General features: G+C 55.4%; 1 protein-coding gene across 1 annotated transcript in view; it reads right to left on the reverse strand.

Annotated features, from left to right (window-relative positions):
• The window catches only part of WNT9A (Wnt family member 9A), a 30313-nt gene continuing 4980 nt past the window's right edge, over nucleotides 798-26130 (reverse strand). Inside the window, exons 2-4 of the mRNA XM_018051577.1 lie at nucleotides 7262-7518; nucleotides 6020-6282; nucleotides 798-3843 (exon numbers count right to left, since the gene is read on the reverse strand). Coding sequence (XP_017907066.1) covers nucleotides 3361-3843; nucleotides 6020-6282; nucleotides 7262-7518 — 1003 coding nt within the window. The 3' untranslated portion in view covers nucleotides 798-3360. The remainder of the gene's footprint in view (nucleotides 3844-6019; nucleotides 6283-7261; nucleotides 7519-26130) is intronic.

The following is a 26130-nucleotide window of genomic DNA, read 5'->3' on the forward strand; positions in this document are numbered from 1 at the left end:
GACCCAGGGATCAAACCTGCGTCTCCCTCCTGCACTGGCAGGCAAGTTCCTCCCCATGAGCACCAGCTGGGAAGCCCCTTTGATTTCAAGATCAGAGCATCCTGGACTGCCTAGACATGCCCTATGTCCCATGACAGGTGTCCTCATATGAGACAAAGACATGAAGATGGCCACAGGAAGATGGAAGCAGACAGGAACGATGTAGCCACAAGTCCAGGAATGCCGGGAGCATCAGCAGCTGGAAGAGGCAGGAAGGATCACACATCTCGATCTCAGACTTCTGGCCTCCAGAGCTGGGAGAGAACAGATCCCTACTGCTGTAAGCCCTCACCTTGCCTGTGGCCATTTGTCATGACGGCCCCTTGACTAATACAGGGAGCAAAGCACCCCAGCTGTCCCCACACTCCTTCTCCAGGGCAAAGAGTGGGAGAGCCCCTCTCTGTGTGGCACTTTGTTAGTGAGAGCGCTGTTTGCGGGAGTGCAGGGACAGAGGCTGAGCCAGACGGGGCTGGGCACCCGGTCCTCCAGGACCAGCCTAGGAGGGGATCCATGGGGCTGCTCAGTGACCAGGGACCTGGGATACGCTCTCTGCACATGAGGGCGCCTGCCTTTCTGGATGCGAACCGGGAGCTGCCACCCCCTCCCACCTTTGGGCAGGGCTGGGCTGGACTTGGTCTGTGAGAGACCCCTCTACTCCATAAACCCTCTCACCGCCCTGGGCCCTGCTCCTCCTCCAGGCCCGCCTCCCCAGAACCCCTGCAACCCCTCTGAGGGCAGCCACGGAGATGAGGTTATAATTTAAAAATACATTTATTTAGTGTTTCCATTTGTTTCTGTTCTGTTACACAAGGCCATTAAATAAATACATTCTCCAAGTCACTCGAGTACACACCTACTCACTATACAGATGAGGTAGAGAAATCGATAGGCCCACACAAGACTTCTCTCGTGTGTGAATGCCCCTCTCCTCCCGCCCGCCTCCACCTGGCCTGGTCAAGCTCAGAGCTGCGTCTGTGCACGCTGAGCAGAGAGCAGGTGGCCGGGACCTGCCTGGCCCCTCAGCATGGCTCTGCCCCTGCGGCCCTGGGGCTGGGGGGTCTGGACCCCGCCACAGACATGTTTTCTTTGAGAGATTCTCTGCTGTACAGACAAAAAGCATGTTAATAAGAGGCTCCATCTGCAGGAGTGCTTCCTCGCTTAGCAAGACATTCTGATATATATTTATGTATAAACAAACCAGCCAGCAGACGTTTTCAATCTGCTTTGTTTAAAAAAATACTTTTCTTAATATTTATGACATAGAGCTAAATGTGGTATTTGACTTAAAAAAAAAATCCTTCCTCTGACTTGCTGCCCTTCCAACCCAGTAGTGACCGAGCTACAGTCTTGTCATAGAAACATGGCCAGCTCTGCCTGCTCCAGGCCCCAGCAGGTGGGGATGCTTGGGGACAACCGGGGCACGCCCCCGCCTCTCCCCGCCCTCCAGCCAAGTGTGGAGGAGACCAAGCGGCAGCCCCACGCCACCCACTGCCACAGAGCCCACCCTGGCTCCCTCCCAGGGAGCATGCCTTGGCTGGGCCACTCTGAGCGTGCAGTTCTTCACGGGGGTGTCCTCTGAACCACAGGAGAATAAACTCTACTATTTACACTATGGAACAGGGACAAAGAGACCCACATCCGCATAAATAGGTTTTCTTTTACAAACACAGTCTCCAGGGTTCCTGAAGCCCCCTGGACTCCGAGGAATCCCTTCACTCAGTAGTTCCCGCGTCCACACTGCCCGCCCCAGCTCTGCACCTGCCCAAACCCCAGTGCACACCCTCCGAGCACAGTCACAGAGCTGAGCAGGACGGGCCCAGGGCTGGAGGCCCTACCACCACGGGCAGGAGAGCTCCACACCTAGGGAACGGCACCCGAGCCAACCACTGACCACACCAACAGTGTGCACACGTACGCACACCACCACACACATGCACACACAAGCACATATACCACACGTGCACAGATATATGCACATGGTTACACACACACGTGCACCCATGTACGTACATGCACACCCGTGCAGATATGTGCTCATTCTCATGCATGGATACACACTTGGAAATGTGTGTGTGTGCACATACAAGCATGCATCTGCACTTAAACCACATACTCACAGGTGGACACTCATGCATTCACACAGCATGCCCATGTACACACACCACATGCTCACGCATGCATGCACACGCGTGTGCACACACCCTCAACCAAATCAGGGCAGTGACGGCCATACTTTTCCCTTCTCTGCCAAATCGACAGCACGACCAAGGAGAACACTTCCCACTTGCCAAGTCCTATCTTCAAACCCTCTCCACCCGCGTCTGCCCCCACCCTGCCTCCCCTACAGTGACAGAGAACAAGCTGCGCCTTCCTCATGAAATGAGCCTCTATGAGGCTGGCCCTGCCCCTCTGCCCAGGCCCAACTCTGGGGGAGAACAGGCTGCCCTCTGCCACCCCCAGCCCCAGAATCTGCATTGAGCCGCCAGTGTGGATCCATGTGCCCTCGGGGTGCAGAGGAGGGCCCGTCCACCTCCCTGGTCAGCCTCGCTGTGGGTAGCCAACCTGGACCATGAGACCTGGCTTCAGAAACCCTGAGGGTGGTGGCCAGACACAGCTTGCTTTACTTCTTTAAAAACAACAACAGCAATGTCTCTCTTGATTTAGTGGTTTCAAACGACAAAGCAGATCAGGCAAGCAGGTCAGGAGGGGGTTCAGAAGGGAGGGAGGAAGGGGCTCCTCCAGACCAGGCTCTATTGAGACAGGGAAGAGCCACAGCCTGCGAGGCTGCAGGGATGGAGAAAATAATATTATATATTAGTTAAATAAAAATAACTTAAAAGTCACTGATACTACTCCAAAGAGAAGTACTCGATGTCAGAGGGGCCAGCAGTCTACCCCCACAAGCGGGCGGCCAGGCATCTGCTCTCGCTCCTAGTGGTTTGACTCTAAGCCAGTGCTGGTGCAGGTCAGCCCACACAGAGCCCGTGTGGTCACGAAGGTGTGCCCACTGCTCCCCAGAGGGCACCCAGCGCACGACAGGCGGCTGGTGACTTGGGGGGACGGAACTTGGAAAGCATCCGTGCAAAGCTCTCAGGTCACGGGGAGGGACAGGCAGGGAGGACGCAGAGGTCAGACTGGGCCTCTGAAAGGAGGAGACAAAGGGCTGGGGACGGCCAGCTCAGCCCGCCCCAGGCCTCTGCCCCCGCCTTGTCGCCAAGCGTGCTGGGGGCGCCCAGGCCAGGGACCCAGCCCCTGCAGCGCTGCAGCCCTCACGCGGCACGCTGCCTGCGCCCCCGCGGCAGCCCGGCCAGGCGCGGGGGCTCAGCCCTTGCAGGTGTAGACCTCCTCCCGCTGGGTGCACTGCCTGCACTCCACGTAGCAGCACCAGCGCACCTGGCACTGGCAGGGCCGGGTCACCACCCGACTCTGCGTGTTGTGGCCGCGCCCGCAGCAGATGCTCTCGCAGTTTTTCTCGCGGTGGCACCTGCGGCCGGCAGTGCCCGGGGAGAAGCGGCCAGCCACACAGAAGCTGGGGGAGTCGTCCAGGTGCACCAGCTCCGGCGTGCGGGGCAGGGGATCGCCGCCACCCGCCCCAGCGGCCCGGCCCCGCGGGGGCGAGATGGCGCCGGCCTCGCCGGTGGCCTCGTTGGTGGTGCTGCCCACCTTGAGGGCTGTCTCGTATTTGTGCTTCAGGCGCTTGCCCACCTCGTGGAAAGGCGCCAGCTGCCGCCAGCACGTCCGCACGGTGCAGGAGCCGGACACGCCGTGGCACTTACACGTGGTCTCCACCCCGGCCTTGATCACCTGGCGAGAGAGAGGGCAGTGGGCACGAGGGCCACCCTGAGCAGACTGGAGGCCAGCCCCCAAGACAACTCTCAGAGGGGCTGGCACTGCCAGGCCTCATGGCCAAATGGCTCCCCACTGTTTATCACCCAGCCCTCCTGGCTCCCACACACAGCCCTTCCTCTCCAAGCCATGGATCACCCAGGACAGAAATCCCACAGCCAGCATCACCACTTCAGAGAGGCCACCACAGCACCCTGAATCTGCCTCCTGCAGCACCGGGGTGCCCCCTTCCCATCTCCATATCCTAGGATGTCCCCTGCCAGGGCAGGGCACACTTCCCCACGAGCCCTACTGTCAGTGGCCCCCAGGACCACATAGTCTGTTCTCAGCAGTCTGTACCTCGAAGATTTAAGGACAAGCAAGTCAGCGTGCCTAGTGGACAGAACTGGTCACCAGAGTGTACGTTCTGAGTTGACCGTGTCTCTGCCTGGGCATAGGGACCAGATGCTACTGCACGTGCAGGCACCAGCTGCCACCCTGCCAAGGGCGACTTGGAAAGAGGGAGAAGGCCTCCAGCGAGGAGCAGGCAGGAGAGGGCTGCGCCCACCCCCACACACAGGCAGGGACGGGCATGGCCTAGCACCAAGCTTCTGCTCTGCATCTGGGAGGCTGCTGAAGGCTCAGGCTGGCCCTTCCCCTCGCAGGACTTGGGTCCCACGTGCAAAGCCATGGCATCAGGCCAGCTGTCCCACAGGGCCTCCTGCCTGACTTCCCACACTGGGGTCCCAGGAGGGACGTGGGGAAGAGGAATGGCAAGGAAAGGGGAGATTCCTCTCCCAGAGGGCCCCAAGCCAGGCCCAAGCTCCCACACAGCCCCCAGGGAGAGCCAACTCAAGGGGGATTAAGAAACATAGCTGCCCTCCAGCCAGGCAACAGAAGAGTCACATTTAATGATACTTTGCTGAGAAACCCGGACAAATTTAATTAAAATGTGGCTTACCCAGGACCAGTGGAGCTAATGGAGCACTTTCATATTCTGACTTTTCATTAATAGCTTACAAAAGGGCGAGTGCAGAGAAAAAGAAAGGGCCTCCCCTGGGGGATTTAATCAGCCTGCACCCCTCCCCGGAGGGTGGAAGGACAGGCAGAGCTCCTGTGGCAAAGGGGGAAATTGATTCTTTAATAAGCCCATACCTCAGAACCCTGGCTTCTCAATAAAGAGGGGCTCAGAATGGGGCTGGTATTAATTACCTCATCACCCCCTCCAGCCCCCCAGGCTGGGACTCCAAATCCCAAGGGCTGCCCCACAAGCACGCAGATCCCACTCCTGCCCCTGACGGCCCCACAGCTCAGGCCGAGCCGTGGGAGGCATTCGATTGTCCAGGCTGTGCAGGGGCTAAGAGGGTGGGGTGCTCTGTGCACAGTGGAGGTGGTGGGGCTCGATGCTTCCTCCAGGGTGTGGAGCTGAGGGGCTGCCAGGGGGCGGGTTGGGGTAGAGAGGGGCTGCCTGCAGCAAGAGAGCTGCAGCAGTCCTTTCCAGCTCGAGTCTTCTGTCTCAAGCTTCCTCAGAACAGAGTCCTGGCTACAGACAGGGGCCCTGAGGCAGAAGCAGCACCCCCAGCTTGGGCCATCCACACCCCGAGCATTCCCCCAGAGCCCCTGAACCACACGCTGACCCACTTGCCATTCACCTATGTCCTGGTGACAGGACCACCCACCCCTCAGCCCCAACAGGTAGGGTCTAGTCCATTCTCCACCTGGCTAGATGGTGCCCAGGAGACGAGACCCTCCTTGCAGCCTTGACCACCCAGGACACCCCTCCCTGCTCCCCAGCCAGCAGCAAGTAGGACTTCTGGCTCTACTCAACCATGCAAGACCATGGGGCACCCCTCCACAGAGCTCCCCATGACATCTAGTACCCTGCCCACTGGGTAAGTCATGAGCCTGATAAACAGAAGAGCTGGGGGCTGGCAGCCACCTTCCCCTCCTCTCGGACCCCCAGCCCTCTCCCGGACCGGTGCCCCTCCCCTCAGCCCCTGCCCCCGCCCCTTAAACACACATGCACCCTGCCCACCCCCTGCACTTCCCCACTCTGTGCCCCAGCCCATGCTAACTGCACCCACACCATCCGATGCCCTGTCCCGTGCCCCCCGACTCTGCACCCTTTCCCGCCCCCGGGCCCCGCCCGGCTTGCCTTCACACCCACGAGGTTGTTGTGGAAGTCCACGCGGGCTCGCAGATCCTTGCTAGACCGCCGGCCCAGGAACTCCTTGACGAACTTGCTGCTGTACTTGAGGTTGTCTCCGCAGCCGCCCCACTGCCAGGCCTCCCGGTTCTCCAAGTCAGGTGCCTCATCGCAAGTGCAGCGTTCCATGCGGCCTGCACTGCAAGCCTTGGCCAGCGCATGCGTCAGGCCAGCGGAGGAGATGGCGTAAAGGAAGGCTGTCTCCTTGAAGCCTGGGGGTGAGGGCAGGGGTGGGTCAGTGGGCCAGAGGGGCCCCCATCTCACTCGGGTGCAGCCAAACCACGGTCTCCCAACACACACATTCCACATAGAGCAGGGTCTATGGGAAGGATCCTCCACGGCGTGGTCCACAGGGAACCTGGGCAGACGTGCTCCTGGGGTTAGGAGGTGCCCTCTCATGCCCCAGACACAGGACTGCTCAGGGGTAGAGAACCCAGAGTGAAGTGCAGCCACAGCAGTGCCCAGCACTCAGAGACCCCATCCCGCTGGGTCTCGAACCTACTAGACTGGCCAGGGGCCTCGATAAGCCTTGCCCTGCCCTGCGCCTCAGGTCCCTGGTTTTTAAACAAAGCTGTTGAGAGATTCAGATGAGAGTTCCCCCTTGGCACCCTCATCTGGAAGGAGACACGAAAGAGGAACTCCATGCTAAGAACTCCATGCTAAGAACAGACCCCAGGCACCCACATGGCTGCTGACCCCTCCCCAGCAACTCTTGTCAGAAAGTAACACCCCAGCTGGCACCAGTCTCCCGCCCAGGTCTGATGGCAGGGGAAGGGACAGAGGGCTAGAAATTCACACCTGGGAGGGCTGCCCAGCACGGGGCATTGGCCAGAGGCACAGACACCCAAGGCAGGGAGGGGCCACGGAAGTCACAGGCCATGTGAGACGGACATCTACTAGGGCACCAGCTAGACCCCTGCCCTGCGTGCAGGCACTGGGCCTCAGTCCCTGCCATGTGGCAAGAGCCGTCAGAGCTGCCCTGGGCCCTGTCACACCTGTCCAGACGTACCTTGTGCCACCAGCAACTGTTCCACGCAGGTGTGAGGGGGACCAGGCATGGGGGAGAGGGCAGGAGGAGGGTGGGGGAGCTGCGGGTTCAAGTCCCACCCACCGCCCAGCCACCTGGAACTCCGCTGATGTGGGCTGGAGGTCCCGCCTCCTGGCTCCCACCCAGGGTCCCGGCACACTCACCTCGCTTGAGGAGGCTGGCCCGGTAGCGGCCCTCCAGGGTGCAGTTCCAGCGCTCAAAGCGGAACTGGTACTGGCACTCGAGGGCACTCATGCTGACCGCCTCCACCAGCGTCTCGGCCACACCGGGGTCCCGGCGGCACATGCGCCGCTGCTTGCGCTCCAGCTTCAGCCGGTCACAGGCCTTGTAGTGGGCCTGGGCAACCGCTTCCGGCTCCAGCGTCAGCGGGAGGATGGTCAGGGGCTCACTGCCCGTCAGCCTGGGCACACAGAGGCCAAAATGAGCCCTGCTCCAGAGGTGGGAAGTCGGCACTGGGCGAGCTGCTGCAGACGCTGGGGCAGCAGCAGAACGTGGCGGCTGGGCAGCGCGGTGGGAGCAGGACAGGAGCCCCGGTGGGCCCCCCTGGAGGGCAAGAAGGGCAGCGAGCCCGGGGACAGGCAGTCCACAGAGAACCAGCAGGGCAGGGGCGCGAGCCGGGGGGACCCCAGCCCACCAGGCAGCGTCTCTGCATCCGCTTGCCCCTGTATCTCTCACGCCCGGCCCTGCCGATGGCTTAGGGACCCCTGCCTAGCCACCTGTGTGCGCTGGTTCTCTCAGGCTGCCCTGGGAGCAGACCCCAGGCACCCACGTGGCTGCTGACCCCTCCCCAGCAACTCTTGTTGCTGGCACCAGCCTCTCGCCCAGGTCTGATGGCAGGGGAAGGGACAGAGGGCTAGAAACACACACACACCTGGGAGGGCTGCCCAGCACGGGGCACTGGTCAGAGGCACAGACAGCCAAGGCAGGGAGGGGCCACGGAAGTCATAGGCCACGTGAGACGGACATCTACCACAGCCTTCGTCACCCACTCCCATGTCCGCTTCGCAGCTTGCTCCAGGCCTCCAGCCTCCGCCACCTCCAGTTAGAGGTGCCTCACCGGCCCTGCAGACCCTTGGGGAGGCCCTGCTCCCTCTCTGTCCCTCTGCAGGCTGTGCAGGTGGCCCCCATGGTTTCAGCCGGGTCTCCTGGAATACGTGCACCAGAAGGGGCTCCCAGCCCAGGACCCAAGTGGCGCTCAGGAGACCCCCAAGCCTAGGACTCTAGTAGCACTCAGGAGGCCCCCAGCCCACGACCCGAGCAGCGCTTGGGAGGTCCCCAGCCCAGGACCCTAGCAGCGCTCAGGAGGTAGCTGCTGGTTTGGGACACCTCCATCCCCCTTCCTGGCTGAGCCAAGGCTGGAGCCAGTCTCTGCTGTCTGACCTTCCTGCCCTAACTCCTTACCACCAGCTCTATCCAGGGACTGACTGGCCCTGGCCTTCTGCCTGCTCTGTGCACAGAAGCACAGGCCTCAGTGTCCCCAGACAGACAACTGTACATCTGAGATCCAGATATGTCCAAGCCAGCCCCACCCAGACCTTCAGCCCTTGGGAGGGAAAAGTGCCCACCTGGATGGGGATGGGGCTCAGCGCCCCCTACTAGGGCATCATAGAAACAAGTCCATCCCCCATCTCTCACGCCAGCCAAACCCAGGAAACGGCTGGCAGTAGTCCACAGATACTGGAGCCCCACACCTTGCCCCATCCCCACTGCTGCTGTCCTTCCAAAACTCCTCGGGGAAACACTGGCCCTGGGTGGACAAAGAGAGCTGCAGCTTTCTGCAGGGGCCAGGGTGTGGGCGGGGTCTCCAGCTGCAGGGGCAGGGTGGTGGGCGGGGCCTCTAAGACCCCACCCTCGAGCAGACACCAGCACTCAGGCTGCAGGCTGAGGCTCCTCTGGGGACAGCACGGGGTAGTTGCACACACACCTCAGCAGGCCCTGCCCTGTCTCATGGAGAGGGGCATCGCTGCATGTACCCTTAGGGTAAGGGTGGGGTCTGTGCAAAGCAGAACTGGCCCTGCTCAGAGACCCCTGGACCCCAGGCCCTGAAGGAGTCGCCCATCTCACCTCGCTCATCAGCTCCCTGAGAACAGGAAAGTAGGGTGCTGAGGCCCAGGCAGCAGCTGGGCAAGGAAGCCAGCAGAGGGCCAGAGCAGACGCGTCAGGTCGAGGGGTGCGCGGCAGGAAGGACTGCTACCCCCACCTCTGCACACGTAGGGGCCACATGAGCGAGGCCGCTGTGGGCACATTGAGAAGACCCGCCCCAGGCCTTGGCACTGCTCCCCACAGGGCTGAGAACTGCTGCACCAGTGAGCAGAGGTGGCACCTGCTCCCAACCCTGCGACTCAGGGGGTGGGTGAGCAGCAGCCCTGCCAGCTCGAGTCTGTGCTGAAGAGCCTGTTCCCCTCTCTGTAAGCAACACTTGGAATCAGGAGGCTCCTGGGTATGTGGTGGGAGGCCCGCGTGGGTGCTGGCTAGGAGAGAAGCTCCAAAGGCCCCTGCGATGCGGACAGATCCTCTGCGGGCCACTCAGCAGCAGTGGGAAGCAGAAGCGGGAAGCAGAAGCAGTGAGGCCGTCAGGGAGAAGACACACGAGCCTGGAGCTGGGATAGCTCCGCATCGGAGGGATAGCGGCACATGCCACGCCCTGGTCACCTGCACCCCTCACCGAGTGTTAGGACATCGTGCCTAAAAAGACGGGGGTGGGGCAGAAGCTGACATCAGGGGACGGCTTTATGGACTCCCAGGCCCCTGCCTGAGGACAGCTGCCACGCCAGGGCAGGGAGCAGGCAGGGGCCGGAGGACCCGGGGCTGGAAGCCGGGAAAGCCCCACTCCTCACACAAAGACAGCTCACACGGTGGAGACTTGTCCCCAGACAGGAATGCTAACAGCTGTGCCCAGAACTGCGTGCCACACAGCTAAAGCCCTGTAGCCTCCCACCAGCACATCCCCCAGGCTGGATTCTCCCAGATTAACCGAGCTCCCACCACTGCCAAAACATTCGGCATCCAAGAGGACCCCTACTGCCAAAGCCAACCTGGGAGAACCTAGGGCAGAGTTGGGAAGGGTAGCTGTGGGTGTGGACGAGGAGAGGGAGACCCTCTCCAGTTCTCCAGGAGGCAGTGGGAGCACCTGTGTCCAAATTCTGCACATGGGGACGGAACTCAGGGCCTCCCACCCATTCGGTGTTAGCCTGGGTTCACACTGCCCATGGGGAGCTGACTCACCAGCCTGCATAGCTACAGGCAGCTCCACTCCCATCTAACCTCAGCATGCCCATCAGGGGATCAGAGGCAGCTCCGTAAACACAGCCGCAGGCAAGCTGACCCTTTCCTGAGGCCAGGTGGTGTCTACATCTGTTCGGGGCAGAAGGATGTCCAAGTCCAGGAATGTCCATCTGACAGTGATGCAGCCACATGGCTGAGGCCAGAGGCCCAAGGGCCACCACCCAGTTCCCATGGTAGGCATGAGGCTAGAACCCAAGGGGGCAACACTGCTTCATCCCCGGCCCCCCTCATCCCAAGGCGGCCTGTCCCCACCTCCTCGATGAGGGCTCCAGGGCCCCTAACACTCAGGGTGGACATGGTGTGGCCAGCCTGTGAGCTTACAGCCTGGAGCACAGCAACAGAGGACAAGCCCTCACGCAGGTGCCGGACGAGGGGTGCGGGGACAATGCGTGAGGTACAGGGAACAGGGCGGCCATCAGGGGAGCTGGGCTCAGCGGAGAAGGCACCAGGGACAAGCAACAGGCCGAGCAGGACAGAAACCCCACCACAAAGAGGACCCCACAGAAGTGCTGCAGGAAAAATGAGAGGCTCATAAAACATTCTTAGAATCAGGAAGGCCTTTATCAGAGTGACTCAGAATCCAAAATGCCTTGAAAATTTAATACATTTGACGAAATATACAAGAATCTCTGCACAGAAAAAAGCAGCATCGAGTCCAAAGACCAACAGACAGAGGTCAGGGGAAATGCTGCATTCAGATCCCAGGCCAAGGGCCAAATGTCTTTGCTTGTACGTGGGTATGTGCATGTGTGCGTGTACATATGTGGACATGGCTGTATCTTTCCCTCTAGATCAATAACTAAGGAATTAACTGTTAATACAGGATATGAACATACAGTTCAAGGGAAGGAAATACAGTTAGCTACTAAAAACATTTGCACTTCACTCAAAAAAACACAAAATAAAACTATATTTTAGTTTTAGGGCAAGAAACTACCTATAGTCTCACCAGCCCCCAGCTCTCTGATGTGTCAGTGAGTTAATCAGAGGAAGACTATGCTGACAGCTACCTTGATATATAAGATGATTTTTAACATAATGGGCTAATTGGAGACTTCTTAGTTTTCACAATGTTAGTGGTCACAAAACTCATTGGTGTAAGATGTATTATTCATTAAAACTGCCCCAAAAGTAATTTTAAATGACCCACAGGTGCTCAGTTGCTCCGTCATGTCTGACTCTGCGACCCTATGGACTGTAGCGCTCCAGGCTCCTCTTTCCATGGGATTCTCTAGGCAAGGACACGGGAGTGCATTGCCATTTCCTCCTCCAGGGGATCATCCCAACTCAGGGACAGAACCCATGTCTCTTACGACTCCTGACCCACATCCAAGGTAAGAGAAACCCAAGGAAGACGGTAGGTATTGCAAGAGGGCATCAGAGGACAGACACACTGAAACCATAATCACAGAAAACTAGTTAATCTAATCACATGGACCACAGCCTTGTCTAACTCAATGAAACTAAGCCATGCCGTGTGGGGACACCCAAGATGGGTGGGTCATGGTGGAGAGGTCTGACAGAATGTGGGCCACTGGAGAAGGGAATGGCAAACCACTTCAGTGTTCTTGCCTTGAGAACCCCATGAACAGTAGGAAAAGGCAAAAGGATAGGATAGTGAAAGAGGAACTCCCCAGGTCGGTGAGTGCCCAATATGCTACTGGAGATCAGTGGAGAAATAACTCCAGAAAGAATGAAGGGATGGAGCCAAAGCAAAAACAATACCCAGTTGTGGATGTGACTCGTGATAGAAGCAAGGCCTGATGCTGTAAACAGCAATATTGCATAGGAACCTGGAATGTTACATCCATGAATCAAGGCAAATTGGAAGTGGTCAAACAGGAGATGCCAAGAGTGAACGTCGACATTCTAGGAATCAGCGAACTAAAATGGACTGGCTGCTGCTGCTGCTGCTGCTGCTTCAGTTGTGTCCAACTCTGTGCGACCCCAGAGACGGCAGCCCACCAGGCTCCCCCGTCCCTGGGATTCTCCAGGCAAGAACACTGGAGTGGGTTGCCATTTCCTTCCCCAATGCATGAAAGTGAAAAGTGAAAGTGAAGTCGCTCAGTCGTGTCCAACTCAGCGACCCCACAGATTGCAGCCTACCAGGCTCCTCCGTCCATGGGATTTTCCAAGCAAGAGTACTGGAGTGGGGTGCCGTTGCCTTCTCCAAAATGGACTGGAATGGGTGAATTTAACTCAGATGACCATTATATCTACTACTGTGGGCAGAAATCCCTTAGAAGAAATGGAGTAGCCATCATGGTCAACAAAAGAGTCCAAAATGCAGTATTTGGATGCAATCTCAAAAATGACAGAATGATCTCTGTTTGTTTCCAAGGCAAACCATTCAATATCACAGTAATCCAGCCTATGCCCCAACCAGTAATGCTGAAGAAGCTGAAGTTGAACAGTTCTATGAAGACAACCAAGACCTTTTAGAACTAACACCCAAAAAAGATGTCCTTTTCATTATAGGGGACTGGAATGCAAAAGTAGGAAGTCAAGATACACCTGGAGTAACAGGCAAATTTGGCCTTGGAATGCGGAATGAAGCAGGGCAAAGACTAATAGAGTTTTGCCAAGAGAAAGCATTGGTCATAGCAAACATCCTCTTCCAACAACACAAGAGAAGACTCTACACATGGACATCACCAGATGGTCAACACCAAAATCAGATTGATTATATTCTTTGCAGCCAAAAATGGAGAAGCTCTATACAGTTAGCAAAAACAAGACCGGGAGCTGACTGTGGCTCAGATCATGAACTCCTTATTGTCAAATTCAGACTTAAATTGAAGAAAGTAGGGAAATCCGCTAGACCATTCAGGTATGACCTAAATCAAATCCATTATGATTATACAGTACTACTGAGAAATAGATTTAAGGGCTAGATCTGATAGACAGAGTGCCTGATGAACTATGGATGGAGCTTCATGACATTGTACAGCAGACAGGGATTAAGACCACCCCCAAGAAAAAGAGATGCAGAAAAGCAAAGTGGCTGTCTGGGGAGGCCTTGGAAATAGCTGTGAAAAGAAGAGGAGCAAACAGCAAAGGAGAAAACGAAAGATATAAGCATCTGAATGCAGAGTTCCAAAGAACAGCAAAGAGAGAAGAGAAAGCCTTCCTCAATGATCAATGCAAAGAAATAGAGGAAAACAACAGAATGGGAAAAACTAGAGATCTCTTCAAGAAAATTAGAGATACCAAGGGAAGATTTCATGCAAAGATGGGCTCAGAAATGGTATGAACCTAACAGAAGCAGAAGGTATTAAGAAGAGGTGGCAAGAATACACAGAAGAACTGTACACAAAAGATCTTCATGACCCAGATAATCACGATGGTGTGATCACTCACCTAGAGCCAGACGTCCTGGAATGTGAAGTCAAGTGGGCCTTAGGAAGCATCACTACGAACGAAGCTAGTGGAGGTGATGGAATTCCAGTTGAGCTATTTCAAATCCTGAAAGATGATGCTATGAAAGTGCTGCACCCAATATGCCAGCAAATTTGGAAAAGTCAGCAGTGGCCACAGGACTGGAAAAGGTCAGTTTTCATTCCAGTCCCAAAGAAAGGCAATGCCAAAGAATGCTCAAACTACCACACAATTGCAGTCATCTCACACGCTAGTAAAGTAATGCTCAAAATTCTCCAAGCCAGGCTTCAGCAATACGTGAACTCTGAACTTCCAGATGTTCAAGCTGGCTTTAGAAAAGGCAGAGGAACCAGGGGTCAAATTGCCAACATCTGCTGGATCATGGAAAAAGCAAGAGAGTTCCAGAAAAACATCTATTTCTTCTTTATTGACTATGTCAAAGCCTTTGACTGTGTGGATCACAATAAACTGTGGAAACTTCTGAGAGAGATGGGAATACCAGACCACCTGACCTGCCTCTTGAGAAATCTGTATGTAGGTCAGGAAGCAACAGTTAGAACTGGACATGGAACAACAGACTGGTTCCAAATAGGAAAAGGAGTACGTCAAGGCTGTATATTGTCACCCTGCTTATTTAACTTATATGCAGAGTACATCATGAGAAATGCTGGGCTGGAAGAAGCACAAGCTGGAATCAAGATTGGCGGGAGAAATATCAATAACCTCAGATATGCAGATGACACCACCCTTATGGCAGAAAGTGAAGAGGAACTAGAAAGCCTCTTGATGAAAGTGAAAGAGGAGAGTGAAAAAGTTGGCTTAAAGCTCAACATTCAGAAAACGAAGATCATGGCATCTGGTCCCATGACTTCATGGGAAATAGATGGGGAAACAGTGGAAACAGTGGCAGACTTCATTTTGGGGGGCTCCAAAATCACTGCAGATGGTGATTGCAGCCATGAAATTAAAAGACACTTACTCCTTGGAAAGAAAGTTATGACCAACCTAGACAGCATATTAAAAAGCAGAGATATTACTTTGCCAATGAAAGTCCATCTAGTCAAGGCTATGGTTTTTCCAGTGGTCATGTATGGATGTGAGAGTTGGACTGTGAAGAAAGCTGAGCGCCAAAGAATTGATGCTTTTGAACTGTGGTGTTGGAGAAGACTCTTGAGAGTCCCTTGGACTGCAAGGAGATCCAACCAGTCCATTCTAAAGGAGATCAGTCCTGGGTGTTCTTTGGAAGGAATGATGCTAAAGCTGAAACTCCAGTACTTTGGCCACCTCATACGAAGAGTTGACTCATTGGAAAAGACTCTGATGCTGGGAGGGATCGGGGGCAGAAGGAGAAGGGGTCGACAGAGGATGAGATGGCTGGATGGCATCACCGACTCGATGGACGTGAGTCTGAGTGAACTCCAAGGGTTGGTGATGGACAGGGAGGCAGGCTGCGATTCATGGGGTCACAGAGAGTCAGACATGACTGAGCAACTGAACTGAACTGAAAACTATATTGATCAGTTATTTTTCATTCATCAGATAAGTACAAATCCGTATCTGATAAGATAATGTCAAGGACACAGGGAAAGAAGTGTTCCTTCTTGGCTGGAATTCTGGACTGACACACCTACAAAAATTTACCACCAATCTCCTTCTAGAAATACAGCCACTGTATATTAATATGTTATCTTAAAATGCACAAGCAGGGACTTCCTTGGTAGCCCAGTGGTTAAGAGACCACCTTCCAATGCAGGGGGTTGTGGGTTCAATCCTTGATCAGGGAGCGAAGACTCCGTATACCTTGTCGCCAAAAAACCAGAAGCAATATTGCAACAAATTCAATAAGGGACTTTAAAAATGGTCCACAGTCTTTAAAAGTACAAGTCTAAAAAAAATTAACATCAGCAAGAAGAAAGAAACGTACAAGCATCTGTCACTCACGTGTTACCCAATGCAATGCTGCTCAGTCACTCAGTCGTGTCCGGCTCTGTGACCCCCATGGACTGTAGCCCGCCAGGCTCCTCTGTCCATGGAATTCTCCAAGCAAGAATACTGGAGTGGGTTGCCATGCCCTCCTCCAGCGGATCTTCCCAACCCAGGGATCGAACCCAGGTCTCCCGCATTATAGGCAGATTCTTTGCTGTCTAAGCCATCTGGGAAGCCCAAGGATACTGGAGTGGGTAGCCTATCCCTTCTCCAGGGGGTCTTCCCGACCCAGGAATCGAACCAGCGTCTCCTGCATGGCAACGGGATCCTTTACCTGCTGGGCTACCAGGGAAGCCCATGCTGTCGTGCAGAAACACTGAAAGCGCTGATCGTTATTCACAAAGACGGGAGACAGGCTGAATAAATGGGACCCATCCACCCCAGGGTTCAGCAGCCTTCAGAGGAGCTACAGCCCACCTGCTGTGCACACCCAGCGCACAGTACAGGCCTCAATCTGCAGAGGACCTGTGTGCACACGTCTGGGTGCCTGGGGCAACCCAAGACAAAGACGGCGCGGGGCAGAGGAGACTCATCCTTCTCCCCATGGCCTGTGAGCCACTCGCATGCTATCCCACGCACAGTGGCCTATTCAAAATGACAAAGTCCAAACCAGTGGCCGGGAGAAGCCCCCACCCCCCACAGGCTCTCAGCCCTGCAGCCCAGCCTGGAGCAGCAAGCCTCTGCCCACACAGCCTATCTCCAGCCCAGAAAGCGCCCAGGCCGCTCGGCACAGCACAGCTCCTCCCAACACCCAGCTGTTCGTACCAGTACACCTGCCACTGTGCTCGACCTAGCTGCCCCTCCCACCCCGTGGAGGTCTGGCTGAGACAGGTGAGTGGATGGGCACAGAAGCCTGCCCGGGCGGCCCATGGAGGACTTGCGCCAAGGCTGGCTGTCCTTGCTCCATCCAACTGGCCTCTTCCAACGCTGGACCTACTTCCCAGGAAGAAACAACGAGACGCAAACGTTGGTCTGGCACTTCACAGCACTCGAGTATTTTCAAGAGATACAGTAAACACGTGGAAGGGAGTAGCGCAGCTGTGGAAAACAGCTCTCAGGCAGCTCAGACAATAGCCCTGTGCACGGGCACTCCCAGCTCCTATCACCAGTATCATGAACAATCTCCCAAACATCCCCCAAGAGCTCCCCAACTTGCTGCACACATCCAGCTCTCTGTCCAGCTGATGCCAACATCTGCCCAAAACAACTTGTTGGGGCCAGTGTCCCTTCCTCAGGGTCCTAAAGGTCCTGTCCCCGCACTGCTCTGCGACGTCACGGCAGCCTCACGTGTGGTCATTCCCAGGCTCCCCCCTGCTGGGCTAGTTGTCCACAGACTGACGTTTTACTGGTATTCCTTCAGGAGCACCTTCCAATAGACTCCAAGGTCACGTGTTGCCTCTGTATTTGCACACACGTGACAGGGTTTGCCGGGACGGTTGTGACTGCTGTGTGTGCAATTCTGAAACTCTCCACTGGTGAGAACAGTCTCTCTCCATTTACTCAGAATTCCTTCCCGACTCTCTCCGAAGTCTTCCAGTTTCCCCGACTGACATCTGAAGACTCACAGCCCCCCACAGGATGACCCTGTATTAGGCTCAGTCTGTTTTCCAGAGTGTGCGTGTGCGTAGTTGCTTCAATCATGTCCAACTCTTTGCGACCCTATGAACTACAGCCCGTCAGGCTCCCCTCTCCATGGGATTCTCCAGGCAAGAATACGGGAGTGGGCTGCCATGCCCTCCTCCAGGGATCTTCCCAACCCAGGGATCTTCCCAACCCAGGGATCGAACCCATGTCTCTTGCATTGGCAGGCGGGTTCTTCACCACCAGTACCATTTGCGTAAAAATAAAATATCTTTATAAAAGTCGGTCTTCTCTGTTGCTGACCTAAAAAATCCAATTGACCCTATGCTGATTTAGTATTTGGTGACCCTGCTACGTGCTGTAATTCACTTCTGATGATTTTCAGATGCTCTGTGTACAATCATGCCGTCTGCAGAGACTTTTATTATGTTTTCTTACTGTGTGATTCTTCCTGCCTTCCTACGTGGGCTAAGGCCGGCAGCACAACTGTGCAGAATCTGCCAGCTCCTCTCTGGGGCCCAGCTTCCTGACCCCCAGCTCCAGAGCCCCCAGCCAGCACAGGCTATCCAGTGCCCTTGCCAGCATGTGTGGCCATGACGTGAAGGAGAGAATCCTGGGCAGCACCACCAAAAGTGGGGACCCCCATCCTTGCTCATCTCCCCTCCACAAGCTCAAACTCACGTTCCTTCCACCCAGACCGCCACTCTGGACAAAAGAGCACCCTAACAGCTGGTACTATGAGGCCAGAGGCCAGGAATCAGCACCCTCACAGAGCCAGAACATGATTGCTACCCGAGAGAAACAACTCCCACCACACTTCAGGGTCTGTTAAGACAGTTGGCACCATTCAGATTCAGACAATGCTGATGACAGGCATCCTTGTCTGACTTTTCATCATAAAAGGGAAGGTTCTGACATTTCACCACTAAGCGTGAGGTCAGCTGTTTTTCTGGACACTCTGTAGCAAGTTAAAGAAGTTCCCTTCTGCTTTTACTTTACTATGAGTGTTTTTAAAAATCACAAATGGATGTTGAACGTTATTAAATGTCATCTCTGCATCTTTTGATGTGTGATTTTTCTCCTTTAATCTGTTAAACTGAGGAATTTCACTAATTGCTATCTCTAATGTCAGACATTAAGCATTCTTGGAATAAACCCAGTTGGCCATGATGGGTTTTATCCTTTCTCTGTATTGCTATGTAACTTAATCATGTTTTGTCTAGGATATTTGCATCCATGCTTGTAATTTTCTTCTTCCATGCTCTTCCTGCTGAGTTTTGGTGCCTTAGCAAGAGTTGTCCTTTTTTTAATTTCCTAGAAGAGTTCTGTTCGATTAGAATCACGCCCTTTTGACTGGTTGGTGAAACTTCCCATGAAGCCATCCAGGTTGATGTTTTCTTGGTGGAAAGATTTTCTTTCTGATCCAATTTCTTTTTTCCCCCCTTTTTAAAAATAGCTTTATTGAGATATAATTCACCTACCATAAAACTTGCCCATTTAAAGTACACAATTCAACATTTGTAGTACATTTGCAGATATGTGCAAACACCAACAATGTCAATTTTAGGGCATTTTCATTGTTTTAAAAAGAAACTCTACAGGATTTTCCTGGTGGTCTAGTGGCCTGGAATCCTCCTACAATGTGGAGGACACAGGTTCAATCCCAGGTCCAGGAAGATTCCACAGGCCATAGAGCACCTCAGCTGATGCTCCCCGAATACTGAAGCTCGAGTGCCCTAGAGCCTGTTCTCTGCAACAGGAGAGGCTGCGGCAATGAGACCTGCGTGCACGGCAATGAGATCCGCGTGCGAGAGAAGCCCCTGCTGACCACAACCACAGAAAACCCATGCAAAGCAAGGAAGACGCAGTTCAGCCGGAAATAACAAACGCATAATAAAAGTATTTTTTAAAAGAAGAAACTGCGTAACGTACTCTTCAGCTATCAACTCCCTCTCCCGGCTCCCAACTCCTGGCAACCACCAATCTACCTTCTTGTCTCTCTGGTCTGCCTGATCTGGACGTTTCCTGAAAACGCAATCAACAATGTGTGGCCTTTGGTGACTGGCTTCTCTCACTTATCACAATGTTTTCCAGGCCCATCCATGCTGTCGCACATTAACAGTCTCCCATTGCGTGGATATACGACATTCTATTTTCCTGCTCCTCAAATGATGGACTTGTGAGTTGTTCGCTCTTAGCTATTGCTCATAATGCCATTAGGACCAGCCAAGCACACGTCTTCTCAAGAATACGTGTCTTCATTTCTCAGGGGTATGTACCCAGGAGTGGAACTGCAGGGTCATAGAGCAATTCCAGGTTTAATCGTTTGAGGAACAGTCAGGTGGTTCTCCAATCCCAATGACCCAATTTTTTTTTGCTTACTATAACATTAGTCAATATTTTAAAATCTTGACTCTGTTTCTCTTTCTCTTTTTGTTTTCTCCATTTCCTCTGCATTTGCGTATTTACCAGCATGGAACTGCTCATTACATTCCCTTGTTTTTGCTTGCAGAATCCATGATAATGTTCCTGTCGCCAGACCCGAGCACTCTGAGCTTCTGCTTCACTGGGTTAGTCTCCTCAGATGCTTCTGAGACCTTCATCCTAAAAAGGGGTCTGTTCATCTGTAGTGCACACTTGTTTGTCAATTTCTGCACTACTTTAATTTTCTCTCAATTCACCTTTTTTTCCCTCACTTTGGTGATGGGCACTTGCTGAGTCAAGTGTCTTTCCACTTCTAAAATATGCATTTAAGTTACCACTATGGTAGTTTCAGGTCACCAGACTAGCCTGATGCTGCCCTTCCAGTGACCAAGCTGAGATCACTGTGCTGAGCCTGAGTCACAGTGCATTCTTCTCGCTCTCATTTCCCTCTTTCCCTTACGGCCCATTAAGCTGGTGCGTTCTCCCCCATCCTCTTATGTTCCCTACCCTGACATCATGTATCTCTTATCCAGATCCCACAGCACCAGTCACCTCAGCCTTATGCCTGAAGCATTTCACCCACTGGGGTCCTGGGATCTGTTTATCCTTTCTGCGGGCCATGCCTCTTCCATTCCTTTTTACCTCCTCTCTCGCCTTCTTTTGGGTTATTTTTATTACCCTGCTTTTCCTTCTGTTAACCTGAAGTCATATTTCCATTATTTTCATGGTTACCCTCAAAATTACAACTTGAGTCTGTAAGTTACCCATGTTCCATGTTGGTCAGGACTGTCCCCTTCTCAGTAACATGAGCCCTGAGTCAGTCTTGTTGACTCCCTGGAATTATATGCTGTTGGGTATGTTGGTTCCACATGCAGGACCCAACAGGAAGCTGTTCAATGCTCCCTTATCCCTTCCCTCTTTTTGACTTTCTCTTTGCTCTGCATTCCTTTCTGTGTCTGGAACATGCAGGGTCATTTCCTATGCCCAAACTGCACCGTCAATGTTTCCTTCAGAGCAGCTCTCAATTTGCCTGAAAATGTCTCTATTTCACCGTCACTTTACAGTAATCTTCACCGAGCGTGGAGTTCTTGGCTGGCAGTCATTTTCTTCTCACACACCGAGTGGACGGTCCCACCGTCTTCTGGTTTTGCTCTCAGTTCTGAAGTCAGCTGTCAGCCTGATAATCCTTGGGAGGTGATCTATATTTTGTTTTTGGAGACTGCTTTCGTGGTTTGCAGTTGCAATCTGTTATGTTATGGCATGATTTTTTTTTTTTTTTTCTGCTTAGAAAGACACTGGGCCTCTTGAATCTTCTTAATTGTTCTGATCAGTTTTAGGAAATTTTCAGCCATTCTCTCCAGACCTCACCCTGTCAATTTCCCCTTCTCCTCTACCTCTGGGCCTCTGCTGGAGCGAGCAGGACCTCCTCACCGCGTCCCTAGGTTTCTCATCCTCTGTTGCCACATACCTGCCTTCCCATGCCACTCTGTGTAATTCCTCTTGACCTATCTTACAATTTTCTAATTCTCTTCAACTGTTCCTAACCTGCTTTCAAATCAGTCTATTACTTAAAATTTCCCCCAGTTCTCTTTGGTTTTCCCAAACTTGCTGGGTCAGTTTTTGTGGCTTCTCATCCCTTACAGGTTCCCTAGCTTATCTTGCTCCTGAAAGCACAGTGAGAATTGTTTTATTCAGTGTGGGGCGCTCTGTCTACTGGTCTGCTGCCATCAATTCCGCATGGCCCTGGCTGCACTTCCTCGCACACCAAGTTACCTCTGTCCATATGCTGGTCACCATATTTGGGAACTGTCTGTAGGAATAACCTGAAGCAGAGGATAAAGGTGCCCAAAATTCACACCCACCTGAAACTTCAGAATGTGCCTTATTTGGAATAAGGGTCTTTGTGGAAGTAATCAAGGTAAGGATCTTGAGACCAGATCATTCTGGACTAGGTCCCACATTGCTGAGGGCCCACCCTCCAATCCCAGCCAGCTCTGCAGAGACCCCCACTCCAGCCCTGGGGGAGCAGGAAAGAATCCAGAACAGACAGAGCCAAGCTGGGGATGCCCAACGCCCTCTGGACCAGGCCTGAGGCTGTCATGCCAGACTATGCCCTGGGGACTACCAGGCCAGCCCCTCTGAGCACCCCACCAGTCACACATCCTCACATCTGCCCTCCAGGGCAGCCAGGTGGCAGGATGGGCACCGATGGAAGAGGGGGTGTGCAGGTTCGGCCCATGCAGGCACTGGGGCCACCCTGGTCCTACACCACTCACCCCCTAGAACACCTCACTCCTGCCCACTCATGGCTGGGTGGGGGGGGGCACAGATTTTGATTGCCTTTCCTCCTGCCAACAGGCCCAGCCATCCCAAGGGCCACCCTGCCCGCAAACCTAGCTCCTGGGGCATGGGGGAGCTTAGACCCTGGGCTGGGCGGACGGAAGGAGAGCAGGCCAGAGTTCCAGAAGCCACAGCGCCCTGCCAAGGAAACCTCAGCCCCACCAGACAGCGTTTAATTTCTGTGTGAATCAAATTCAAAACAAATTCCAGTGCTGAGAACCGGTTCTGAGATTAACCCTCCATCTACCCGTGGCCTGCCGCCTCCCACCCAAGCACGTGGGGGTGAACACAGACCCCACCAGAGCCCGGGGTCCCCAAGAGCGCCACCCTCACCTGATGCCCTGCTAAGGGACGAGGGTGAGCAGCGCAGGAGGGAAGCCTCCTGTGTACAGGCCACACTGTGACCCGGACTTCGTGTCCAGGATGGCTGTCACCTCTGTCAGGCTCTGATCTCCCCATCGCAGGGGGCCCTAGCATTCCAGGGCACAAAGAGTTCTTGGTCAGTCCCCAGCGCCATCCCCGACCGGCTACTCCAGGGAACTGCCTGGCCCCGCTGGGAGTCGGCTGGCAGACCCAGGGCTCGGCACACTCAGCTACCTGGGACCCGGAGCACCGCCCACCAGCCTCACAGAAATGCCCCCACTCACACTTGGCTCCTGAAGTGAGCAGAACTCGTGGGACGCCCCCCGCCAAGACTCTAAGGGTCACCAGATACCTGTGCCCTTTCCAGACTAGGATGATGGAGCCCACAATGGAGAGCGGCCCCCAGCAGAGCGACCACGGCTGCCTGCAATCCCCCGGACTCACTGCCTGCCACAAGGAGAAGACGGGCTACAGTGGCTTCACGCAGGGACTCGAGGGGCCAGCCCACCTCCGTGTCCTGCTCACCACGTCCCCAGGCCTCAGAGACGGCTGTGGCCTCACGCTGGGGTTGCCACAAAGCACAGGGGAGACTCGAGGCAGGTGCTTGGAGAATCACAGGGCGCCCCCACCCCGCCATTCCCAGCATCGACGTGATGACCGGGTTCCTTCCCGGAGCTGGCCTCCCGGGGGCCCAGCACCACGCCAGACACAAAGGAAGGACGCTGGGACAGCCGTCATCAACACCCCGCCCTGGGGGGGCCTGGGGCAGCCGCCGCTGCTTGCTCTGTCCCAGCGGAAGCCAGGCTGCTGTGCTCTGGTCTGGGAGCCCCTGGCGGCCTCTGCTCCCGGGCCAGACCACTTCCCTGGCCACGTCTACCTCAGGTATCGCTAAGAAAAACAAACACAGCTTGAGGCTTGCCTTTTTCCATTCCCTCGTCCGGCTGCTGGTCTCGAGGTACAGGGCCTGCCAGCTGGGCGGCCGGGTTTCCTCCTGTGGCTAGGGGCGCCAGGCCAGCCAGGAACCTCACTGGGAGGAGCAGGGGAGCATGGCGGACTGTGCCTGCAGGTCACGGAGCCAGATGGCCAGCAAACCACCCAGGTCGACACTGTCCAGAGTGGGGCTGTCCTCCTCTGGAGACCCTGGCCCAGCCCACGAATGTCCCTTAATCATTAGCCCCGGCAGGAAAACAGGCTGGTCATCACCCAGACCGTGCTACCAAGCCCCACTCCACATACCTGCTCAGACCTGCTATGCAACCTGGGCAACCACATGCCCCCACCTCCCCAACCCTGGAAGCTGCAACAGAGCCCTCTGCCCTCAGCAGAGCACCCACAGCAACATGGCCCACAAAGCCTCTGTCCAACATTCAGGACCCAGTGCCTCAAGTCTGCGACACCCAGCCCACCACCGTGTACTGGAAGGTGTAGTGGTCCAGCCAGAAAGGATGGGTACGGCATGGGGGAGGTCGGGTGAGCAGACAGCCAGGCCACCTGGTGGACGAGCACCTCAGACCCCACCCCAGACTCCTGGGTGCAGAGACAGGAAGCGGAAGAGACACAGGCTCCCCCACAGGACTTAGAAGAGCCAGCCCAGTGAAGTTTGGAGAAGACACCACAAGGGACCTACACCACAGGTAGAGGGTGATACTGCTGGGCTGTCCTGTGGCTTCCTGAGAGAGGCAACAGCTGAGGCAACCCTGGAGGATGGGCAGGCCTGGGAGGACAGTCCTGCTCCCCACCCAGGAGGCAGGGACCCGGCTGCACTCACTTCCCCGACAACTGCGCCTCCTCTGAAACCTCCTGCAGCCTGCTCTGCCAGGGTGGGCACGGCAGGGGCACCCCTACCACTGAGACAATCCACAATGGGAGCCTGGTGCCCCCCAGGCTGGGATTAAGGGGACTGTGTGCCGCCCTGCTGACAGGTGCCACATTTCTGCAGCCAGGAAAGCCAAGCCAGGCCCCTTATCAGCTCATCGCTCCAACCCAAATTCAGGGCCCACGGCCCCCCAGGAGGAATCGTGTGCACGCATGCTTTTCCAGGAGAAAAAATACCCACACGTTTCTATTGTCCTTGACACCACAAGGCCCCTGGGGTGGGCGGTGGGCACCAGCCTCAGTCTGGGGCCACCCTGGGAGCTGGGCAGGATCATGCTAGTGCCGTGGCCCAGGACTCAGGTCCTGGACCACAGCAGCAAGGACGGGGTGAGATTAGGCCAGCTGTCCTCCCGTCCAGACGGCCGCCGGCTGTGGTGGGACACCTGCTCACACAGCTGAGGGGAGCCAGATGGCGGCGGCTTCCTCCTCACCTCAGGCCCCACCGGGAGGCTTCGGACCCCTCCGCCAGTGCACATGGGCTCCCAGCCCCGAGGCCCAGGCCTGCCCTGATGCTCCCACCTGCCTCTGTGTTAGGGGGCCAGGGTGGAGCCCCAACGAGCCTACAGAAGGGGACAGTGAGGGAGGCAGGGGCCAATGGTTTGGGAGTCCACAGACCCCCCCAGAGCAGACTGGACAGGAGAAGGAGGTCTCTGGAGACGAGAGAGGCAACAGGCAGTCAGCCCACCAAGAGACCCCTCAGCCGCCCCCACCTGCTCTTCCCACCTGCCTCCTCATGTCCGCCCTGCACCCGGAGGCTGGGGAACTGGAACGCCTTGGTCCCTCTGCTGGCCACAGAGGTCCGAGACCACAAGTCCAGAAAGAATCTCCCTTCCTCTGCAGGCAGGAAGCCCGGCCCGTCCACCACATCCCCGTCTGCTCCTGTCCCTGGAAGCCCTCCCCACATCGCCAGGCCCTTCCAGCAGCCTGCTGCCTCCACCCCCAGCCCTCATCACCCACTGTCCTGGCTATTTGTAATGCCTTCTTTGGGGGAAATGTCTATTCTGTTTCTTTGCCTAACTTTTGGCTCAGTTGTTTGTTTACCTGTTGAGTTGTAAGAGCTCCTTTATGAAAGGATGAGAGACAGCATGCTGCCTCACAGGCCAAGAAAACAGGTTCCCCTCAGTCCCAGAACAGATCTGGAATGCTTAAAGTAACCCGCAGCGCAACTCCACGGGCCACAGGCAATCTCTCTGCCGGCCCCTCAGCCACCCTGGGCCCCGTGGACAGAGCCCCCTCGCCTGAGCCTCAGCTCACAGTGGAGCCAACTCTCTCCTGACCCTCTGAAGCACACTGCTCCCCGTGGTCTCTCCCCCAGAGGCCATCTGCCTGGCAGCCTTCTTTGGGCATGTCTGTCCTGAGGGGGGTCTCTTGTGGGTAGCACCGGCCCTGCCACCCAAGCCCCCGTGACTCCCCGAATTCCTACTTACCTTACAGCACCACCACTCCTGGCCAAGGAATCACCTGGGACACCTCTCACTCTGCCAGCCCCTCCATAACCCCCGTGGACTCTGGGTCTCCCGAGCCCCCCACACAGACGCCCCCCCCAGCCCCCGCGAGGGCTGTTTCATGATCCCAGCAGGTCTGTCTTACCCGCTGCCCACTCACTGGTTCACCATACAGCCTCGTCATTCTACCGTCAGGCCGGCTCCTCCTGCCCTGGAAACCTTCTCTCCTTTCTACTCCAGGGACCAGCTAGAAGCCTCTCCTCGAAGCAGCCAGCAGGCATGCGGCCACACAGGACCCCAAGTTGAACCCAACGCTCAGTATTCAGAGAAGCAGA

The sequence above is a fragment of the Capra hircus genome, chromosome 7, assembly GCF_001704415.2.
Source record: "Capra hircus breed San Clemente chromosome 7, ASM170441v1, whole genome shotgun sequence".
NCBI classification, from domain to species: domain Eukaryota; kingdom Metazoa; phylum Chordata; class Mammalia; order Artiodactyla; family Bovidae; genus Capra; species Capra hircus.